The 19,245-nt window shown below is 36.9% G+C and overlaps 1 protein-coding gene across 2 annotated transcripts; it reads right to left on the reverse strand.

Moving 5' to 3' along the window:
* Positions 1-1,017: 1,017 nt before the first annotated feature.
* Positions 1,018-16,605, reverse strand: LOC129891630 (putative lipase ROG1). Of its 2 annotated transcripts, XR_008767218.1 has the most exons (11): positions 15,975-16,605; positions 12,136-12,203; positions 10,577-10,647; positions 10,184-10,456; positions 8,634-8,797; positions 8,491-8,546; positions 4,204-4,256; positions 3,993-4,113; positions 3,090-3,187; positions 1,924-2,128; positions 1,018-1,581 (listed from the first exon to the last, which is right to left on the reverse strand). XR_008767218.1 is itself a non-coding variant. In XM_055967045.1 (10 exons), exons 1-10 carry the CDS (start codon positions 16,307-16,309, stop codon positions 2,057-2,059), a joined length of 1,311 nt encoding a protein of 436 aa, XP_055823020.1. In that variant the 5' UTR covers positions 16,310-16,604; the 3' UTR covers positions 1,708-2,056. The 2 variants fall into 2 exon arrangements, 1 of the variants encoding a protein (XP_055823020.1); XM_055967045.1 differs by lacking the exon at positions 1,018-1,581 and having other exon boundaries at positions 1,708-2,128; positions 15,975-16,604.
* Positions 16,606-19,245: the final 2,640 nt, after the last annotated feature.

The raw sequence follows: 19,245 nt of genomic DNA on the forward strand, positions 1-19,245 counted from the left end.
GTATTATTTTAGCATTTAGGGGTCAATAAAGAAGAATAAACAATTTTCTTAGTTTTTTTGGGTGTGTATTGGTGATATAGTTTTCAGGCACTTTTTTCTAAAATTTTTACAGGACACTCTGTAATGACTTGGGAACAATACGTATAGCCTCACCATGATTCACACCATTGTTTTTAGCATTTAGGATCCACTGAACATGAATTATGCCATTTTCTCTGTTTTTTGTGTTAGTCAATGAATTTTCCCTGATATAGTTTTTGGGCATTCTTTTCCAAAAACCTTTACAGGAAGCTTCATCATTAACTGGAAGAACAATACATATAGTCTTACCATGATCCATGTTATTTTTTAGTATTTAGGGGACACTCAACAAAAATTAATTAATTTTCTCATTTTTTTTCGAGTGTAACGAATGAAATTTTTGATAATATAATTTTTAGGTACTTTTTTTTCAAAATCTTTACAGGACCCTACATAATGACTTGGGAAAACCGTGCGTATAATCTTACCATGATCCACACTATTTTTTAGCATTTAGGGGCCACTCTTTAGGAGTTAAGTAATTTTCTCAGTTTTTCGTGTATGTTAGTCAATAAAATTTTTGGTGATATGATTTTCGAACACTTTTTTTCCAAAACCTTTACAAATCCCTCCATAATGACCTTAGGGAACAATACTTATAGTCTCACCCTGATCCACATCATTTTCTTGGCATTTAGGGGTCATTCAACAGAAATTAGACAATTTTCTCAATTTTTCCTGTGTTAGTCAATTAATATTTTGGTGATATAATTTTCAGGTAATATTTTTTCAAAACGTTTACAAGACCCTCCATAATGACCTGGAGGAACAGTACATATAGCCTCACCACGATCCACACCATTCTTTTTAGCATTTAGGAGTCACGCAATAGGACTTAAGCGATTTTCTCGATTTTACATGTGTTAATCAAAGAATCTTTTGGTGATATGATGTGCGGACACTTTTTTTTCAAAATCTTTAAAGGATCCTCTGTAATGACCTTGGGGACAATATGTATAATCTCACCATGATTCACACTATTTTTAGCATTTAAGGGCCATTCAACAAAAATTTAGGTAATTTTTTCAATTTTTCATTTGTTAACTATCAACGAATTTTATGGTGATACGATTTTTGGACCTTTTTTTTCTAAAACCTTTACAGGATCCTCCGTAAAGATATGAGGGGAACAGTATGTACAGATTCAGCATGATCCACACCTATTTTTTAGCATTTAGGAACCACTACCAGGAATTAGGCCATTTCCTCTATTTTTTGTATGTGTAAGTCATTAAAAATGACATTGGCACTATATGTCTCACCTCTTTCTCTCGTAGGTATGAGGCTTTGTCCTTTCCTGTTAGTGGCTCCTAAATGCTAAAAAATGGGTGTGGATCATGCTGAGTCTATACGTACTGTTGTCCCCATATCTTTATGCTGGTCCATTAACGAGGAGAGACCTCTAGGTTCAATGCTACATTCTCCCATCTCCGGCAGTATCTTCTAGGGAATGAATCCCAATTCCGATGATATCTTCTGGAATCGAACTTTCTACTCCACCTAAAGTTGTGTTAGAACATATGAGTAGGGAAATAAAATGAATAACACTATGGTCATGGGAGAAAAAATCAGTTTGTCAATGCAGCAATTGGCCAGATAAAGCAGAATGAATATGAAAATACACAGTCGATTGCAACTAATTTGGGATAGATGCTTTTTTGATTGATTGATTGACTGAACATTTCTTTCCATTATAGTCACTCACAAATTCAAATTGCATGAATCCATCAACGAAATAAAGTAAACACAAAAGAAAGAAAATAAGAGAACATGTTACAAAAATTCTGATCAACGAAAAATTTGAGAGGTTTTTGAAGATACATTCACAAATGATATACTTACAAGACAACAATTTTAGCGATGATGCTCCAATTCGTGGCCATGCTTGTGACTAAGACTTTTGCAAATGGAGTTCCATAATTGTTACTGATAATCAAAAGGAGATCTCACCAAGACAGCCAATCCTCTAAGACAATTAGAGAAGGAAGTTATCTATCATATGTTCAATCACATCTGCGCCATCTGAATTTAGCCAATAAGTCTTCACCTAAATTAAACCAAAAAAAAAAAGGTAAGCACAATAGAACAGTAGAAAGGAATTCCGAGAAGAAAATTACACAAAATTCACCATTTTAGTTGCTAAGGGCAGTTTAACATGCCAAACTCAGAATATACCAAGCACTTGCAATGCTTACAAGTCCTGATATGTCTAAATCTTTTAGATTGCAAACAGACAAAATACTGTTAGTTGCTGACTTTGCCTAATATGTCTAACCCTTCAGATTGCAAACAGAAATTTGTATTCACTTCTGACATCTGCTTGCACATAATAGACCAAGAAAAGGTGATGACCAGAAAATACTCCCGCTATTTTGCTGTTGCTTATTGCATGAGCCCAAAAAGAGGAAACTTTGAGTGGGAGATACTGTTATAATTGCACCGCAGCCAACAGACCATACAATTATAAACTAACGTATTCTCACAACAAAAATTCTTCGCTACATATCTTTAGACTAGAATGAAAACAAACAGGTTTTGGTTTGTTAATTACTTGGGTAAGGAGGTCACCAAAAACAATTTATATTCTAACTCTGATGTGATCCTGCAGGTATTGTGAAATGCATGTGTATAAAATGTCAGCCACCAGTTTGGAGTGTAAATTAATGGATCCACTTACAGCAAAAATGAGCTCAACATTGATAACAGATTTCATTCTCTGTGTAAGAACTTCCCATTGTAACTGACCAATCAAGATTTAAAAAAAGAAAGAGAACAGGCTCCTCAATATAATATCGAACTACCGGTATCTCTGAATGTCAATCAATTTGATTAAGCAAAGGCATAGCATTTATAGTTGAAGCTAACAGTTTCCAGCAAAAGGCTCAAACAATCTACTAAGTCGAAACTTTTAAATTTAAAAATTCGAATACACAATTCTAAGGAAAAAAAATATAGTACATGTGGCTTAACTAGAATATATCAGCAAGAAAAATGGATCTAAAGCTTGCCTGAATAGTATTGTGTGCAACATATCGTTGTCTGCTTTCATGAAAGCTAACATCAATTCTTTCCCATGGTACTTGTGTAAGGCCTTCAATCATCTCCTCTAAATGGGCAAAGAATGGTTATGTGAGAACACCAACAATGCAAAAGATCGTGCACCAAATAACCACATAGTAGACTATTACCAAAAGAAGAAAAAGGACGGGCAAAAGAAGAGCTGAATACTGAATAAATGTACTACTTGTCAATAAGATTTTAGTAATCAACAAAGTCCTCTACTAAAATCTCTGGGAGCAGCATGCCAAAAGAATGAATAGCTTTATTACATAAATTTGCTATTAGTTACAATAATCTATCTAAGAATAGATAAAGGACTAAGACTATCACCAACAATCTGCAATACACGGGTCATCGAGGATCCAAATCACTATGGGGTTGATATCTGCTTTATTATTATTCTTATATATGAACAAATTCCTGGACATAGTCGAAAGCACCTCAGTTTCCCTAAATCTTTTATCAATTAAACAAGTTATTCTAATTAGTAAACTTTCAATATAAAGTGATCTAAGTTGAAATAGAAAAAAGTGTGTTACTGACATCCTACTGCTCAAAATGGAGTACATATCAGTTGATGCAAAAGGTTTCTTGTTTTTTATGAAATAATATTAAAGGATAACTTACGCAATATCAAACAATTTCTCTTCCTGTGGAACAAGAAAGCATTACTGAACTACGATAAGAATAATATGTATCGTAACTTTTATTACCGAAAATGGTGATGCACATGTGATAAACTACAGTTGAAGTAAAAGATGGAGAAAGTATCGTTACTATTATTACTTTATTTTCTTTCTTTGAGTGGGGCTGGGGTATGCTTCAAAAATAGAAGTAAAGGGTTTACAAACCTTCTAAATCAGCCATTTTCTTCCTTTCCAGTGAAGATACTTTATGATTAAAATCCAGAGCGGTTTCTTGCTCAATGTTTACGATATGTGGGTATTTCTGATCCTTTATTTGAAGGTTAGACTGGAGAAGAATGAAAAGAAAACCATTTACACATACAAGAACAAATTAGTACTCTAACACATAATGCAGATCAGTCAACTGAATACCAACCTTTGGGAGTTCATCCTGACGACGGATTGACGATGTTCTCCATCCGACAACATCTTAGAGATGAGTTAAGGATAAAAATAACTCTAGCATTGGTAAATTCCATATAACCATGTCATGTAGAATCTAGAACTACAGCCTACAGCCTCACATGGTACATAGAACCGAATAGCACTATGAAAAGGTTAAGACAAAGGATTGTAGTCGAGGGTACCCAAGGAGAATCAGATATTATTCTACTGTGTGGAAGAATCCAAAGAAGGAAGAGATGGAAAGTGTGAACCCGAGTATTTTCTGCAAAGCAAGAGTGGCATTTGGGATGATCGACAGGCATGAACCAAAGATTGCAGGTGATTTATGGGAATTAGCCTGCTTATTAAAATTAATTTTATTTTAGACCTAAATAAATACTACAACATATCCAGTAAAATCCCACAAAGTGGGTCTGGGGAAAGAAGAGTGTACGTAGACCTTATCTCTGCTTCTAGGAGGTAGAGAGGTTGTTTCTGAAAAAACCCTCGGCTCAAGTGAAGCAAATCAAAGTAGTAATGGAAAGGAAAAAATGGCAGTGACAAAAGCAGGGTGGAGTATATACGCAAGGAGCCGTAACATTAACAACAAGGTGCAATCACCTGAACACATTAAACAACATATGATAACAGATACCAAAGTCGAAGACTAAATGAATAGGCTAATACTACGACAGACACTGTGCTCTAGACTACCACCAAGCCAAAGACTACATAAATAGACTAATACTAAGACAACGCTCGACTACCTACTAACCTTCTACCTTATTCGTGACCTCCACGCCCTCTTATCTAAGGTCATGTTATCGGTAAGACGAAGGTGCGTCATATCCTACCTAATCGCCTCTTCCCAATATTTCTTTGGCCTACCTCTGTGTTTCCTTGTTCCCACTATATCCAACCTCTCAAGCCTATTCAGTGGGGCATCTACACATCTCTTCTTCACATGCCCAAACAATCTCAGTTTCCCTTCCATCATCCTGTTCACCACGGAGGTTTAAACTAATGATGTACGAAAATTAAAATTAACTAAGGGGCAGTTGATTCAGGTTAAAACAAGGTTTTCACAGATTGAGAGAAATTCCAGGGTTGCAGCATAAACTAAGTTCAGGCATAATATTTCTTACTTTAGCATTCGACAGGTTATCAAGTCATTGATTCACAAGGTTAAATTTACAATCATGATCTCTCGACCTCTAATCTCCTACCACCATTGACAGCCTAACGACATCGTTGAGCAGGGATAAACATGAACCAACCGTGAAGCATTAAGCTATCATCTTGTACAATAACCAAATGAGGCGTATAGGTATATTTCTATTCTATACACGAAACATTCTAAGTTTTTGCCATATATATATACTGTTTCATGTTATATTTCTCCATTGCGGGACAATATGACTTAACAGTCTAATGTTCAAGATGGAAAACCAACTTGGATTTTCTTTTTCATAAATATTTATACACAGACGATATTTGATTTTAAAAAAAGCATGAATAATGTTGAAATGACACGAAAGCAAGATGAGTATTAACATGAAAATATACGAGAGGGATTAAAATTTCAGAACTAAGACAGCCCAGAAGCATTCTGGTCTGGGCAATGTCACAGAAAAACTCTGAATTGTGCAGAATCTCGCAGGAATACCAGTTGGGACAATGACCGGAAAAATGGACATAATAACGGCAGGACCAAGTAGTGTGCACCCCAGAACAATAACAAAAGATAAGCTCAGTGGCTAGTGTGGTCCCACAAGTGGGTTCCAGGGAGGTGAGGTGTACGCAGACCGGTGAGGTGTATGCAGACCTTACCCCTACCTTTGTGGGATAGAGAGGTTGTTTCCAATAGACCCCGGCTCAAGACTGTCATTTTTTTAGAACAGGTTTGAAAAAGCAAGATTACAAAAGCTATAATGAAAACATTGAAGAAATAAAAGTACAGACAGCAAAAATAGTAAAGATAACCAAAGTAAACGATACAATAGAAGTAATAAATTGAAGATTTAGATCTATCACAATAATAAGACTACTGGAAAGGAAGCAGAAAGGTGTTCCTAACTAGAACCATGCCAATTGGACTTGGCTGGTTAAAGGAATGTCATACAGATGGATAATGGAGACACTAATCTTGGCAGAAATCATTTGACGAGATACCAATATTCAATGTGGTATGTAGGTACGCACATATGATATACTTATACTAGAAAAATGAAAATCTACTTCACAAGGAGCACGAGTTAATAAAAGAGGATTGGATGTCATCAAAGCTAGAACTTCAGATCCCTTCTCAAAAAAAATAAAAAATAAACTAGAGCGAGCAGAGCCGTATTGAGAGGGATAGGAGATAGATCTATTCACTCCACTGCATACAGACAGGGAAAACCAAACTAGCAATACCACACGTGGAATCCTTATCACGCTTGTTGATTATTGGCTGTAAGAAAAAAGCAGACCCACTTTGACCAGTCTGTGATCAAGACCGAGAAACTTGTCTAGAGCCGAGCCTTTGGGCCAAAGCAACCTGCGAAACTCGGAGAAGATGGGCCTGGATCGCCAGGTTGTCTCTTGCCTGCCCATGGATTCAGCAGCAGTTCGAAAGGCCCTCTACCCTTTCCACTTAATGCTAGAGTTAGTTTGCTAGGAGCAAGGCTTGATCCTGTGACCAAAGACAAACTTCACCAATTGAGCTAACCCCCGGGGATATTAGTTCACTAGCACATCGATTAAGAGAACTTTTGAATTATTAAATTCCAGTTGGAGAAAAATATCTAATTAGGTGCTTGAAGTGTCAAAAAAGTTTAGTAGTCAACAACAACAACATACCCAGTGAAATTCCACAAGTGGGGTCTGGGGAAGGTAGGATGTACGCAGACCTTACCACTACCTCGTGGAGATAGAGAGGTTGTTTCCGAAAGACCCTCGCTCAAAATTCATAGCCTCAAGTAAGAGAAAAAAATAATATATATAGCATAATGACAAAAAAAATGAAAAGCGAAGCAAATTTTATAAGACAAGAACAATAGCGATAGCAAAGTAATGTGATAATTAAAGGCAATAAAAACACAACTATAATGGCAAGCCTAGACCAACGACCAACCCTAAACCGACACGAGGCAAGACACTATTCTATCCCTACTAGCCTTCTACCTTAATCCGCGACCTCCACTCCTTTCTATCTAAGGTCATGTCCTCGGTGATATGGAGTAGCGTCATATCTTGCCTAATCACCTCTCCCCAATACTTTTTCGATCTACTCCTACCCCTCCATATAACCCCCAAATCCAACCGCTCGCACCTCCTCACTGGAGCGTCGGCACCTCTCCTCTGCACATGTCCAAACTATCTCAGTCTTGCTTCTCTCATCTTGTCTGCCACAGAGGTCACTCCCATCTTCTCCCGAATGACCTCATTCCTAATCTTATCACTCCTAGTGTGTCCAAACATCCATCTCAGCATCCTCGTCTCCGCAGCATGCATCTTCTGAACATGAGAGTTCTTTACTGGCCAGCACTCCACTCCGTATAACAACGCCGGTCTAACCACCATTCTGTAAAACTTACCTTTAAGTTTAGGTGGTACCTTCTTATCACACCAAAATAAAAACAATAGAGAGAAGTATCGTTTAGATTAGTTTGATATTTTTGAGAAACCCTTCACATTAAGGAAATACACCAAGTTTATGGAAAAACAAAGGAAAGTGGGTCGGTTTTTGAGGATGACGTTATAATTAGCCTGATGTAGATGGAGGTGTTAACCATGTGACTGGCTGGTGGCATCACAGCATGTCAGTATTAGGAGTCTAATTTTGTTGTAAAGGTCATTTACAGCACAGCGTATCGATGAATTTCCTTATCATCACTACTTTTAGATTTTATCGTAGAGCATTTAAAGGGGGAATGTCTTCTCAAATCCAGCATCATCCACTTTAAGAAGGTCAGATTCGCTGACCTAAAAAATTTTGGTGAAAGCTTTAAGGAAGAACAATGGCATCATCTTCAATCCTAACAGCACGTACTGAGGCTGCATTCAAGAATAGAAATTTTACAAGATGACATCAAATTTATGAAAACCTCACTGCCATAGCAAAATCTAACTTGTATTGGCAACACCAATCAAATGAACATCCCAAACCACAAGAGTTTTACTAGCCCAAATATAACTATTCTGAGGTTTTCTTTGCAGTCTACACGAGCTTATTTGTGTTCTTAAAGCATATAAATTATAAAGAAACCTGAAAAGGAAAATTGAACTCATAGGATACGGTCATAGTTTGCGTTTGCATATGCCACACGACGCTTAAATGAGCGTAATCCTGACCTACACAGAAAGCCAAAGGCAATGTTACATAATAATGCATTTGCCACTTCCCTCTAATAGGAAAAAGATATTAAAAGTGATACTGACATGAACTTGAGATCATCTGAATCATTGACCATCCTAAGGAGCAGGGGAGGCTTCCCATTATCTTTATCAGTGAGGAATAGGTGCTTTCCAGATCTCCCGACAATCCAGTGAGCAGTTTGTGATGCCCCTTTCTCCAGCAAAGGAAGACCACAGAGAAGTGGCAGCTGGATAAACAGAGAAAAATTACAAAGAAAAGGACAATTAGTATGGTCTTTGAAGTGATCAAAGTTAACTGATTTATCGAGATACGCAAGCCTTTGATGAAAATCTAAACAACAATAACTGCTTGAAGCCTCAGTCCCAACAATGATAAAAATTTAAAACATAAAATTACAAACAAACAAAAAATAATCAACGAAATAGAGGATTGTTATGGGTAATCTGTCCCATATTAAGGGACAGAACAAAGTAAAAGGCAAGCTCAATAGGAATGGTTTTGACGCAACAATGTTTACATGGGTGTGAATACTAGGCCTCTAAACCAACAAATTGACACTCAAAGAAACACATATTAAAACGAATGTGTCACCATACCTATTAGAAAAACGAATGTGTAATCATGCGTGATTGAAACATGAAATAATTTGACAGAGCGCGCAAGTAGCACATAGCAAGAATAAATGAGAGAATGTCAGTTAAGATGGCCTTAGTATGTCCTACCAAAACCTCAATATGCATTGTTTGTACATGCAACATTGTAAAATTTGAATGTGCTAAAAGCAGACGAGATTTCATATGGAGAAAATATATCTTAAGTACCTTCAATCACTTGGATCCCAGAAGACTTAGCTAAGAATAAAACTGAATAGGAGCAAATGATCCATATAGGTGACCAACTAGGAGGTATTAAGGCTTTCTTATTGCTGGACTTACATTAGGTCCATTATTTTTTGAAACTGAACTTACAATATGTCCATTATTTACCATGAATTTTGCTAGATTGGTTTGAGATATATATCTCAATGTAGGGATAAATGCGATATTGCAGAGAACTCTTAGTTTGACTTGAAAGACAACATATTCAGCATTGTACTGAAGTAGGCCTGATCAAAGCTGATATAATACAGAAAATTCATATAATCTACTTCAACTAGTTTAGGATTGAAGCATAGATGACTGATGCCAAGAAGATGAAAAAAATAAAGACAGTTATGCTCACAAGTTAGGATGGAAACAAATTTTTTTATTGTTAAGGACGGAAGCAATCCCCCCCCCCCCTTCAAAAAAGAAAAGAAAAGACTGTGATCATCCTTCTCTAATGAAGTTGCTTACTTTAGTAGTGTAGTCGTTAAAAATGGAACCAACCAGAAAAAGTTGAATCAACAACTAATATCCACTAGCCACAAGAAGAAAGCTTGACGATGAAAGCAGAAAACATATGTCCTTATGTGAAGCTTTTAATAGATGCATATGCTCAAACTTGCCCAACTAAACTACACTTTTCAGTAATTAAGCATTTGAAGTGGAATGACTAAAGTTCGAAATTCAGATAGTAATTGCTAAAGTTAGAGAAAAATCGACAAAGAAGAAACTGGGGGATAATGGAACACCTGTTTATGCCCTCTTGAGCCCAAATGCGGAGTTGCAACTGTTATGAAGTTCACAGGTTCCAACCCAGCAACAGTTTCTTCAGAATGCTTGTGACACTGGTCAGACACATTCTCTTCCCTGACTAAGCAGGAGCTATTAAGACCAGCTACTTCTGTTTTCGTTGGAGGTTCATACAGCCTCCCAATAGCATATCTTGCTACAAGGCCACCCAAGGAGTGAGCAACAAAAGAGATCTTGTGCACCCCAGGCCACCGTCTGATCACATCCTCCACCTGCACTATAAAGCAGCAGGTTTTTTCCAAGCCTCAAATTGCTTATTCTAACAGACTTACATTTGCTAGAAATACATTCGGTAAGAACCTATTAAAATCAGAAAGTCATTAGCAAAGTACCTCTTTTGCAAGTCTCTCACCCATCCTGTCAACGCCATCAAAGGTCAACATTGAAGAATTGCACTCACTACCTGGCAAGATACAAGATGTTATCATCAGCTCAAACAACTTTAGTCATCTCAATGGCTAAGATATGCAATAATCAATTGCCATTGCAAAATACATAGAAAGGAAAAGAAAAAATGAAAATCTTGGACAGTATTATTAAAGACACAATTGAGCTGTACTTCAGCCTTAAAATTTGCTTCAATGCAGGAAGTGAAGTTTGCCTCACTTGAGCAGCACTTCAGCGCAGGCAGTTATGCGCTAACTGCTAACTGCTAAGTAGTGCTTTACGGGCTATATTTTCACCCCCAACTAGATGGAAATATATAATATTGATAATGTCTAACAATGTTTCTACTATAGATCTCTGATGTAGCAAGATATAAGTTATATGCATAACCTCCTAGTTTGTCACAACCTAAAGTGACTTAGTTTACTGTAAGTGTAAACCAGTTGAACTTCCAGCTTCACATTTACCTTGAAATTGATGTTCAAAGTCCACTTAATTTCCAAGGGAATAATACATAGATAGACACCTTAACTTGGCCTCTACTGGCAACTAAATACCCCAACTTTGAAAATGCGCATCTAGACACCTTGACTTGGTTACAGTTGGCCTCGTAAGCACACTTTTCCGGATGTGCATTCTCAAAGTTGGGATGTTCACGCGGCCAACTTAGACCAAGTTAAGGTGTATAGATGTGCCTTTTCAAAGTTGGGGTGTTTAGTTGCCAGTTGAGCCCAAGTTAAAGTGTCTATCTATGTATTCTGCCATTTCCAAATACTGACCAAGGAACTTACATTTTTCTACACGGATGCCTAATCCCTATTCATGAGATCACACGGACGAACATTTCAAAAGTTCCTACAAACATTCTATATGCATTTCATCTTAAGTAGACCTAACGTATCAAATATTTTCCAAGTTTCTTTGAGCTTTCTGCTGCCTATTTTGATGCTAGAGCCTCCTTATTGGTCAATAATAAAGAACTTCACGTCAAGGTACTCAGCTAAAGTACATAACTAATTTTGTCAAAAGGGTCCTTGAAAAACCCCACTACTCCTAACGTTGCTTCAGATGTTCATATCGTTTTGCAGTCCTCTAATATTCTTCAACTCAAAGCCTCTCCTTCTATGTTAATAAAAACATCAAAGGGACATGGTTGTCTTTCGGAACAACCTCAAATCACCATTAAAAATTCCCATAATTGTCGTGCACAGTGGTAGCGGAGTGATCACTATGCTGCGCCAGATCTGTTGTACGCTATCACAAACAAATTCTTACACTGAAGTAGCAGCAGTTCTGATTCTAAAGGCAAAACTGATTCAGCCCTGCTGCAACCCAATTGAAGACATTTGACAAAATCCAACCCACAGAAGGGAGAAAAAGGAAACAAAGATATTGTGAACATGCCAACTCTGGTTATTTGGACAGGATAAGATGCAATCACAAATAAGTAACAGTCAGTCATGGGCTGCAATCTGAAATTGATTGTTACTAGAGTTGAACTTACAGTGAACAACAATTTTATCAGGGAGCCTTTTGACAAATTGCTCGGCGGCGTATCTCCAATCTGCAGAACTGCAAAAGGCAGCAGAAATAAACTATAAAGAAGTTTGGATTACTGGAATTACCATAAAAAGAGGATGTTGTTCCAGCAGGAACTATAAGACAAATGAAAGACGGAGCGCATCATTTTGAAAGCACCACAGTTATAGGACATATGAACTCCACAGATCAGACCCACCATTATAATGAGATTTGGTAGCACTCCAACAGTATGCAACATTTTAAATTCTCATCAGAAATGTGTCAGGGGGTTTCCTTGAAGCATACGCGTAAGGTTTCTGATAAGATTTTCTTGGTTTCCTATTACCTTATAATTTTAGCACCAGTAAGAAATTGCATGGAACATATGGAAGGAAAGAAATGGTAGAATTTTTTTAAGGCAGATTCAATTCCGTTCAAAAGATCAAATGGAATTGTACTAGTTCCTTATGTTTTTGGTGTAAAGAGCATAGTATAGATGATGAAATACAAATAGTGGATTTCATACGACTTTTTTAATTAATACCACTCTGTAGCACACTTTTTGGAGGTTGCCAGCATACCCCTTAAGTTTCAAAAAAAAAATGGCATGACAATGAAGTGTCAACGAAAACCAACATTTCCCCTCAATTTCTGATTAAAATGATGTTTTTTTTAAATTTGTAATTTACATTTATATCTTTGGTTGGTTTTTTTGCTTCTAGTTTATGATAGGAGGTAATTCCCTTTTTCAAGGTTCCTAACCTATTTCTCATTGTCTTCTGAAATTTTTGCATTTACAACATTGACCCACTGTATGGAAATCAAAAGATATTGTTGCTAAAGACATCAATAAATCATTTCACTTTATTACCTCTTTTTAAGCTTTCATTATACAGAGTAAAGCTTAAGAAAATTGAACAGAAATATATTCCTCTTCCCTCTCCACACCCCCACACCAAATGAAAGATTTGAAAAGGAAAAAGAACAGCATTCATGAAGGAGCTATGACATACATACCAAAACAAGAAACTATCAGAGAGTTAAGTACATTTAAGAATTTTTTTCTCTGCATTTATGGAGTAGAATAAACAGGTAGTAATAGAGATTCAAGGACATTCTTTGCTACACACTATTCTATGTTTTCAAAATAGTTAACTCAAGTTGGCTTTTCCAACTTACTTTCTCAAAAAAAAAAAGTTGGCTTCCCCAACTTAAGTTTCAAGAGGACATGTTAGAACATTAAGTCACATTTTGCACTTTTAAATACACGTGCAAATGCACCTTTCTTTTCTTTTATATTCTCTCACTCTACCTCAAGAAAAATTACAAGATGTTATCCAAAGACGGGAAGACCCTGTTTTTCCGACAGATACCAGAAACACAACACAGCCCTTCGAACATTAGGTGCCGCCTGAGCCAGAGCAAAGTTAAACTGAAAGTAGAATTCGTGAACAAGCAGGTCAATAGGGAACTTAAGTGGGGGAGCATGTAACAATCCAACCCCTCATTTTTAGTATTTGCATTCGTGTTCCGAGACTTTAAATAAGTTGATATTGAGTTTATAGATTTGTTGGGATGCCACTATCTTTATCAGTGTTTGTTTGAACATATTGAAGTATGATTAAAGGAAGGTGGTCCAAGCTCATTACAAACCCATTCCTATTCCATAAGCAAAGCAACATAAGTGTAAGGAACTATTATGAGAACACTTGCTTTCAGAAAACTAAACATCAAATCCTCCTTCCCAGATATGATATATACCACTACAAAGATCAAACACATGTTTCATATCATGTCATTCAAGCTCTGATCTAGAAATATGCTTCTTAGTGATGTTTCAATGAAACCATTTCTCATCACTCTCTATCAACTACCATTCACAGCTTAGCCAACCCAAATGAGCCTCTCACTATCACCACAATCTTTTAATTCTTTTTGTAATCGAAAAGATACACTTCAGCACGTATGGTACTAAAACATGCATTTTAGCACCAAAGAGAAAAAAAAAAGGGGGTTAAGAAAGAAACTTTAGTCCAGTTAACCATCATTTTCACTAAGATCCTTAATACAATGCAACAATGATGCCAAAACGAAAAAAATCAAGAAAGTCATATATGTCAAAACCATACTATTTTACAATTTGTCAATTTGACAAATTCCTATAAGAACCGTATAGTATTACAAAATTAATAAAAACAAACATATCCATAAAGACATCAACATGCTCCCTGCAGCATGAATGGCACTAAAACATGTGTTTAGGTACCAAAGCGAAACAAAAAAAAGGGGGGGGGGGGGGGAATAGAAAGAAACTTTAGTTCCAGGCTAACCATCATTTTCACTAAAATCCTTAATACAGCAGAAAACAATGATCCAAAACATAAGAAAGAAAAACATCACATATATTGCAAAATCATACTATTCCGGAATTTAGTAAAATCCTATACTACCACATTAATAAACACAAACATGTTGTCAAAGACCATCAACATGCTCCTAATCCCACTTCATAAATTGAAAGTAGATTAAAAAGAATTCTATCATTTTACCTCCCATAGTCCTGTGTGATAAGAAGTTGCCACCAAAACATGAAGGCAAATTCTACGGTGGTTAAGCCGACTATATTGTATGGAGCAGAGTGTTGGCCAATCAAGAACTTTCACGTTCAGAAGATGAAAGTTGCGGAAATGAGGATGCTGAGACGGATGTGTAGCCATTCTGGGAGAAATAAGACTAGAAATGAAAATATTTGAGATAAGGCGTGAGTGGCCTCGATGGAGGACAAGATGAGTGAAGTAGGACTAAGATGAATTGAACATGTGAAGAAAAGGTGCACGGATGTCTCAGTACGCAAGTGTGAGAGGTTGGCTATGAATGATTTCAAGAAAGGTAGAGGTAGGCCGAAGAAGCATTGAAAAGAGGTGAATAGACAGGATATGGCATAACTGAAACTTACCGAGTATATGACCTTAGATAGGAGGTTATAGAGGACACTAATTAGAATAAAAGGTTAGTAGGTAGTTGAATGTTGTCTCACTTATCCCTTCATACTAGTAGTTATAGTATTACTCTTGTAATTTCTTGCTATTCAATTTCGCTTACTATCTAATGTTTCTTGTACCCTGATTATTGTCTTATTTTGGTGTAGTTACGGTTCCTTTTAAGAATGTTTTGTCATGCTTTCTTTAGTATTTTCCCATGGCCTCTTCACTCCCGTTATTTATTTATTTTGAAATGCTTTTCCTTGAGTCGGGGGTGTATCGAAAACAGCCTCTCTATCTTCTATGGTAGAGGAGGTAAGGTTTGCGTATACACTACTCTTCTCAGACCCCACTTATGGGATTACACTAGTTATGTTGTTGTTACCTCCCAATGAATACAATCCTCTTTCTCTTTTTGTAATAGAAAAGATAAACTTCAGCACGAATGTACAAAAATGTGTTTAGTACTGAAGAAAAGAGGAAAAAGAAAGAAACTTTGGTTCCAGCCTGAGTTGCGCGAACTCTTTCAATGCCGCACCCATGTCGGATTCTCCAAAAATACACTACTTTTGGAGAATCTAGCATTCACCCTTTGACATTTTTGAAGAGTCCGAGCAACATAGGTACTAGCCTACAATATCACTCAAATCCTTAAACACAACAGCAAGCAAATGATGCCAAAACAAAAGAATCAAGAAAATTATACATATAACAAAATCATACTATTTCACAATTTAGCAAATTCCTATATTACTACATTAATAAACACAAAACATATCCTCAAAAACATCAACATACCCACTAAATTGAGAGTAGATGAAAAAAAAATGAATCTTTTTACCTCCCAACAAGCCCATTGACCATGATAACAAGATGCTCAGGCTGCAACTTTGCCCTAGCAGAAGCTGCATCAAACACATCTTCACCATCATTGACTGACTCAATTTTAACCTTCTGACCCTTGTTGAGACTATTCCTGAAACACCCTCTGTTCAATTTTCTCAGTAATTCCATTTTCCCATTCTCATCCACCCACAACAGCCTACAATTATTGTCAAATCTTGATTTTGACTTTGAGGAGAAACTCAAAACTGAGCCAGAAAACTGTGGGACTGAAGTCGATATTGATATTATTGGGATCTTGGGCTTAAAGGGTTGCTTGATTTTGGTGATCATAGGTGAACGATCGAGAAAAAAATGGGCATCAAGAAAGAGTAATTTTGGATTAAAAGTAGGAAAACATAGATTTTTATGAGAAATTTTAACAAGTCAAAGGCATCAAATTATCGACGGAAAACGAAAGCCATCATCTAATGCCCTATTTTGGGGTTGAATTCAATTTTTGAAACTCAAATTCGTGCTGATGCTCTTCACCATTTCCAAGTTATAAAAAATTGCTCCTAATATTAAATTTTGAAAGAAGAAATCCCAAAGTAAACAAATTTGTTGTATACATTATAAGGCATAAGTTCAATTTTAGAATGCTATGATTTAAAGAGTTTCTGCATTGAATTTTGTTTGGATGGATGGTATATGTATTGTTTCATAATGTATTGTATTGTATTGTATTGTATTATTTTAATAAATACAGTGTTTGGATAGATGGTATCTTTCTCCATTATTACATAATCTCACACATTCGTGATTTGAATGATAAAACTTACAAGAAAAGTAGGGCACAAGGTAGAGATATATGAAAAGGTAGGATAAAAGATGAAATATAATTATTAAATAATAGATAAAGACAAAATGAGAAGAAAATATTAAGGTAGCGACGCGAACACACCAAATCGATCGTTACATAAAATTGATCTTTTCGTCGTTACCTAACGATGAATTTAAATGATACGATACAATAAAATCTAAATAACAATTAAAACAAACATGATATTTAAACTAACAATACAATGCAATACAATACAACGGGTAACAACCATCCAAACAAGGTGTAATGTCTCAAGATACAAGAATTAATGTCTCAAGATACAAGTAATACTCGGTATATTCAGCTTTATGTTGTTTAAGGTATAAGTTCGAGTTTAGAACTCTCTGTCTCAATAAGTTCATGCTACTAAACTTATGTATCAAAAGGGCACAAATTATCTCTTTCAAGGCGTATGTTCAATTTTAGAACTTTATGCTTTTAGAAGTTCCTTTTTTTTTTGTGGGAACAGACCCTACACGAGGCTCCTACCTCTCGTGCACAGTCAGGGGTTGAGCAGCACCCCCAAGCCTTAACATAAATAAACAAAGTAAAAATACAAGGAGGGGGACATAAAACCTTACCTCCGATCCTATGGTGGTTCATAAGTCGGCTAACCTATTAAGGTCGGCTAACTCATCCCCGATACAAAAAAGAGACTAACTATAACTAGAAAGCAATAAACCTATGAGAGGACTCCTCCCGGTACAAATCGACTAAGAAAGCATAAATGAGGGAGACTCTCCCCTTCCATGAGAAAAAATGAAAGTAACCTACACTAGTCCTATTCAACTATGCTACGTACCAGACATAGCTACATTGAAGAAGAACAAGTATATGAAACTTCTATCTCGCATGGGATGGGAAAATTCTTTTCATCTTTGCCCTTTGTAGTCTTGTCATACCAAGTAAGTCCCAATGAAGTGTGCAACAACAACAATAGCAGCTAAGGGGGATGAAAGGAAATGAAGTAAATGGAGCCATAGCATCCAGCAACCTTGGGGCTGTTGTTAAGGAATCTGAGGTACAGAGTAGTTGTAACATGCATTAAATGTTTGACTGAAGGTGCCTTGCACTTTGGAAGGGTCCATTGTTGCTGTTTGATATGCCTGCACATCAGCAAGTCAGCAAGCAAAGATTTCCAGGTGGGTGTTGTATAATTAGCATTGTGTTTGTTGGAGCTCCATCTTCTTGTCTTCTCCTCAATGGAAACAGTCAAGGAGTTCCAAAAGACTTGGATGAAAGGGGACTGCTGCAGGTGTTGAAGGACTACAGCAGGTATGCATGGAGAGTTGATGGGAGTATGTGAGGCCCTTGCAATTGTGGCTGTTATGTCCCTTTGTCTGTGACTTTGTTTACTTGCACAAACAAGCAAACAAAGAACCAAACAAGTTTGATAGTTGTGGGGGATGTTGCAAACCTGTAGGTAGCTTCTTGTTGCCTCCAAAGGAGAATTGAGTAGCTCCTTTGAAGGTATCTGGTGATACCAAGAACTATTGGCTTGTAATTGCTCAGAGTGTGCTGCATCTTTGTGAAGCAGAGGTTGGCTGATGTTGGTTGGTGGTGGGATGGGGATCAATGTATTCTTGAAGTTGGAGTTGTTGTTGTGGTGCAGCATTGCTGCTGCAGGAACTGCTGCTAATGTTGAGCTGCACATCTGTAAGCAGCCTTGCCAAGGTGCCCCATCAGATGAAGAGGTACTTTGCTTGTTGTTTCTTGTTAGGTACAGCAGTATAGGATTCCTCATTTGGATGGTGGTCAAATCCTTGGAATACCTGCGCAGACAAACAAAACCAACAAACCACACAACCAAACAAATTTGCAAGTTGCTGTAACTAGTACTAGTAACTTGTAGTTGTTCCTTGTGTGCTAGATGTTGATGTATGCAGCTCCTTGTTGCTTCCAAAGAAAAATTGGTCAGCTTCTTAGAGTAAATATGTGCCTGCACATAACAAATAAAAAAGCAAGGAGCTGCAGGGGGCTTGTGGTGCATGTTTGTTGCTGCAGGTATTTCAAAAGGGAAGTTGTCCTGGGTGGAGGGCTGATGTATTGGTGGAGTCCTAGCATGGCAGGGTGATGTCTCCATATTATTGCCTTCTATTTTCCAAGGTGTCCTAGATGCTATTGTGCCTACACATAGACCATTAACAAAATACAAGCATCCAACCAAACAGGATAACCAGAAATGGCCATGTGAGGTCCTCTTAGTTGAGGTGTTTGATTTGGTGGTTGTATCTGTGATGTCTTCTATGCAGTTGTTGTTAAGGCATGTTGATGTATCACTCCAGCAACCTGCAACAATACAACAAACAAACCCAAGCAAGAAAGGACTTGCCCAATCTAGTAAAAAAGAAAGGACCTCAGACAGTGCTTTGGAGCTAGTTAGTTTTTTCCAAGTCGCTCGACTAAC

Source organism: Solanum dulcamara, chromosome 6 (assembly GCF_947179165.1).
Source record: "Solanum dulcamara chromosome 6, daSolDulc1.2, whole genome shotgun sequence".
In the NCBI taxonomy this organism is placed as follows: Eukaryota; Viridiplantae; Streptophyta; class Magnoliopsida; order Solanales; family Solanaceae; genus Solanum; species Solanum dulcamara.

Coding starts and splice junctions, on each gene's coding strand:
- LOC129891630 (XM_055967045.1), bottom strand. CDS start 16,309: ATGATCACCAAAATCAAGCAACCCTTTAAGCCCAAGATCCCAATAATA. Junction 4,257..8,490: donor TGCAAACGCAAACTATGACC/GTATCCTATGAG, acceptor CTCATCTCTAAG/ATGTTGTCGGATGGAGAACA. Junction 3,188..3,992: donor GAAAATGGCTGATTTAGAAG/GTTTGTAAACCC, acceptor TTGCCCATTTAG/AGGAGATGATTGAAGGCCTT.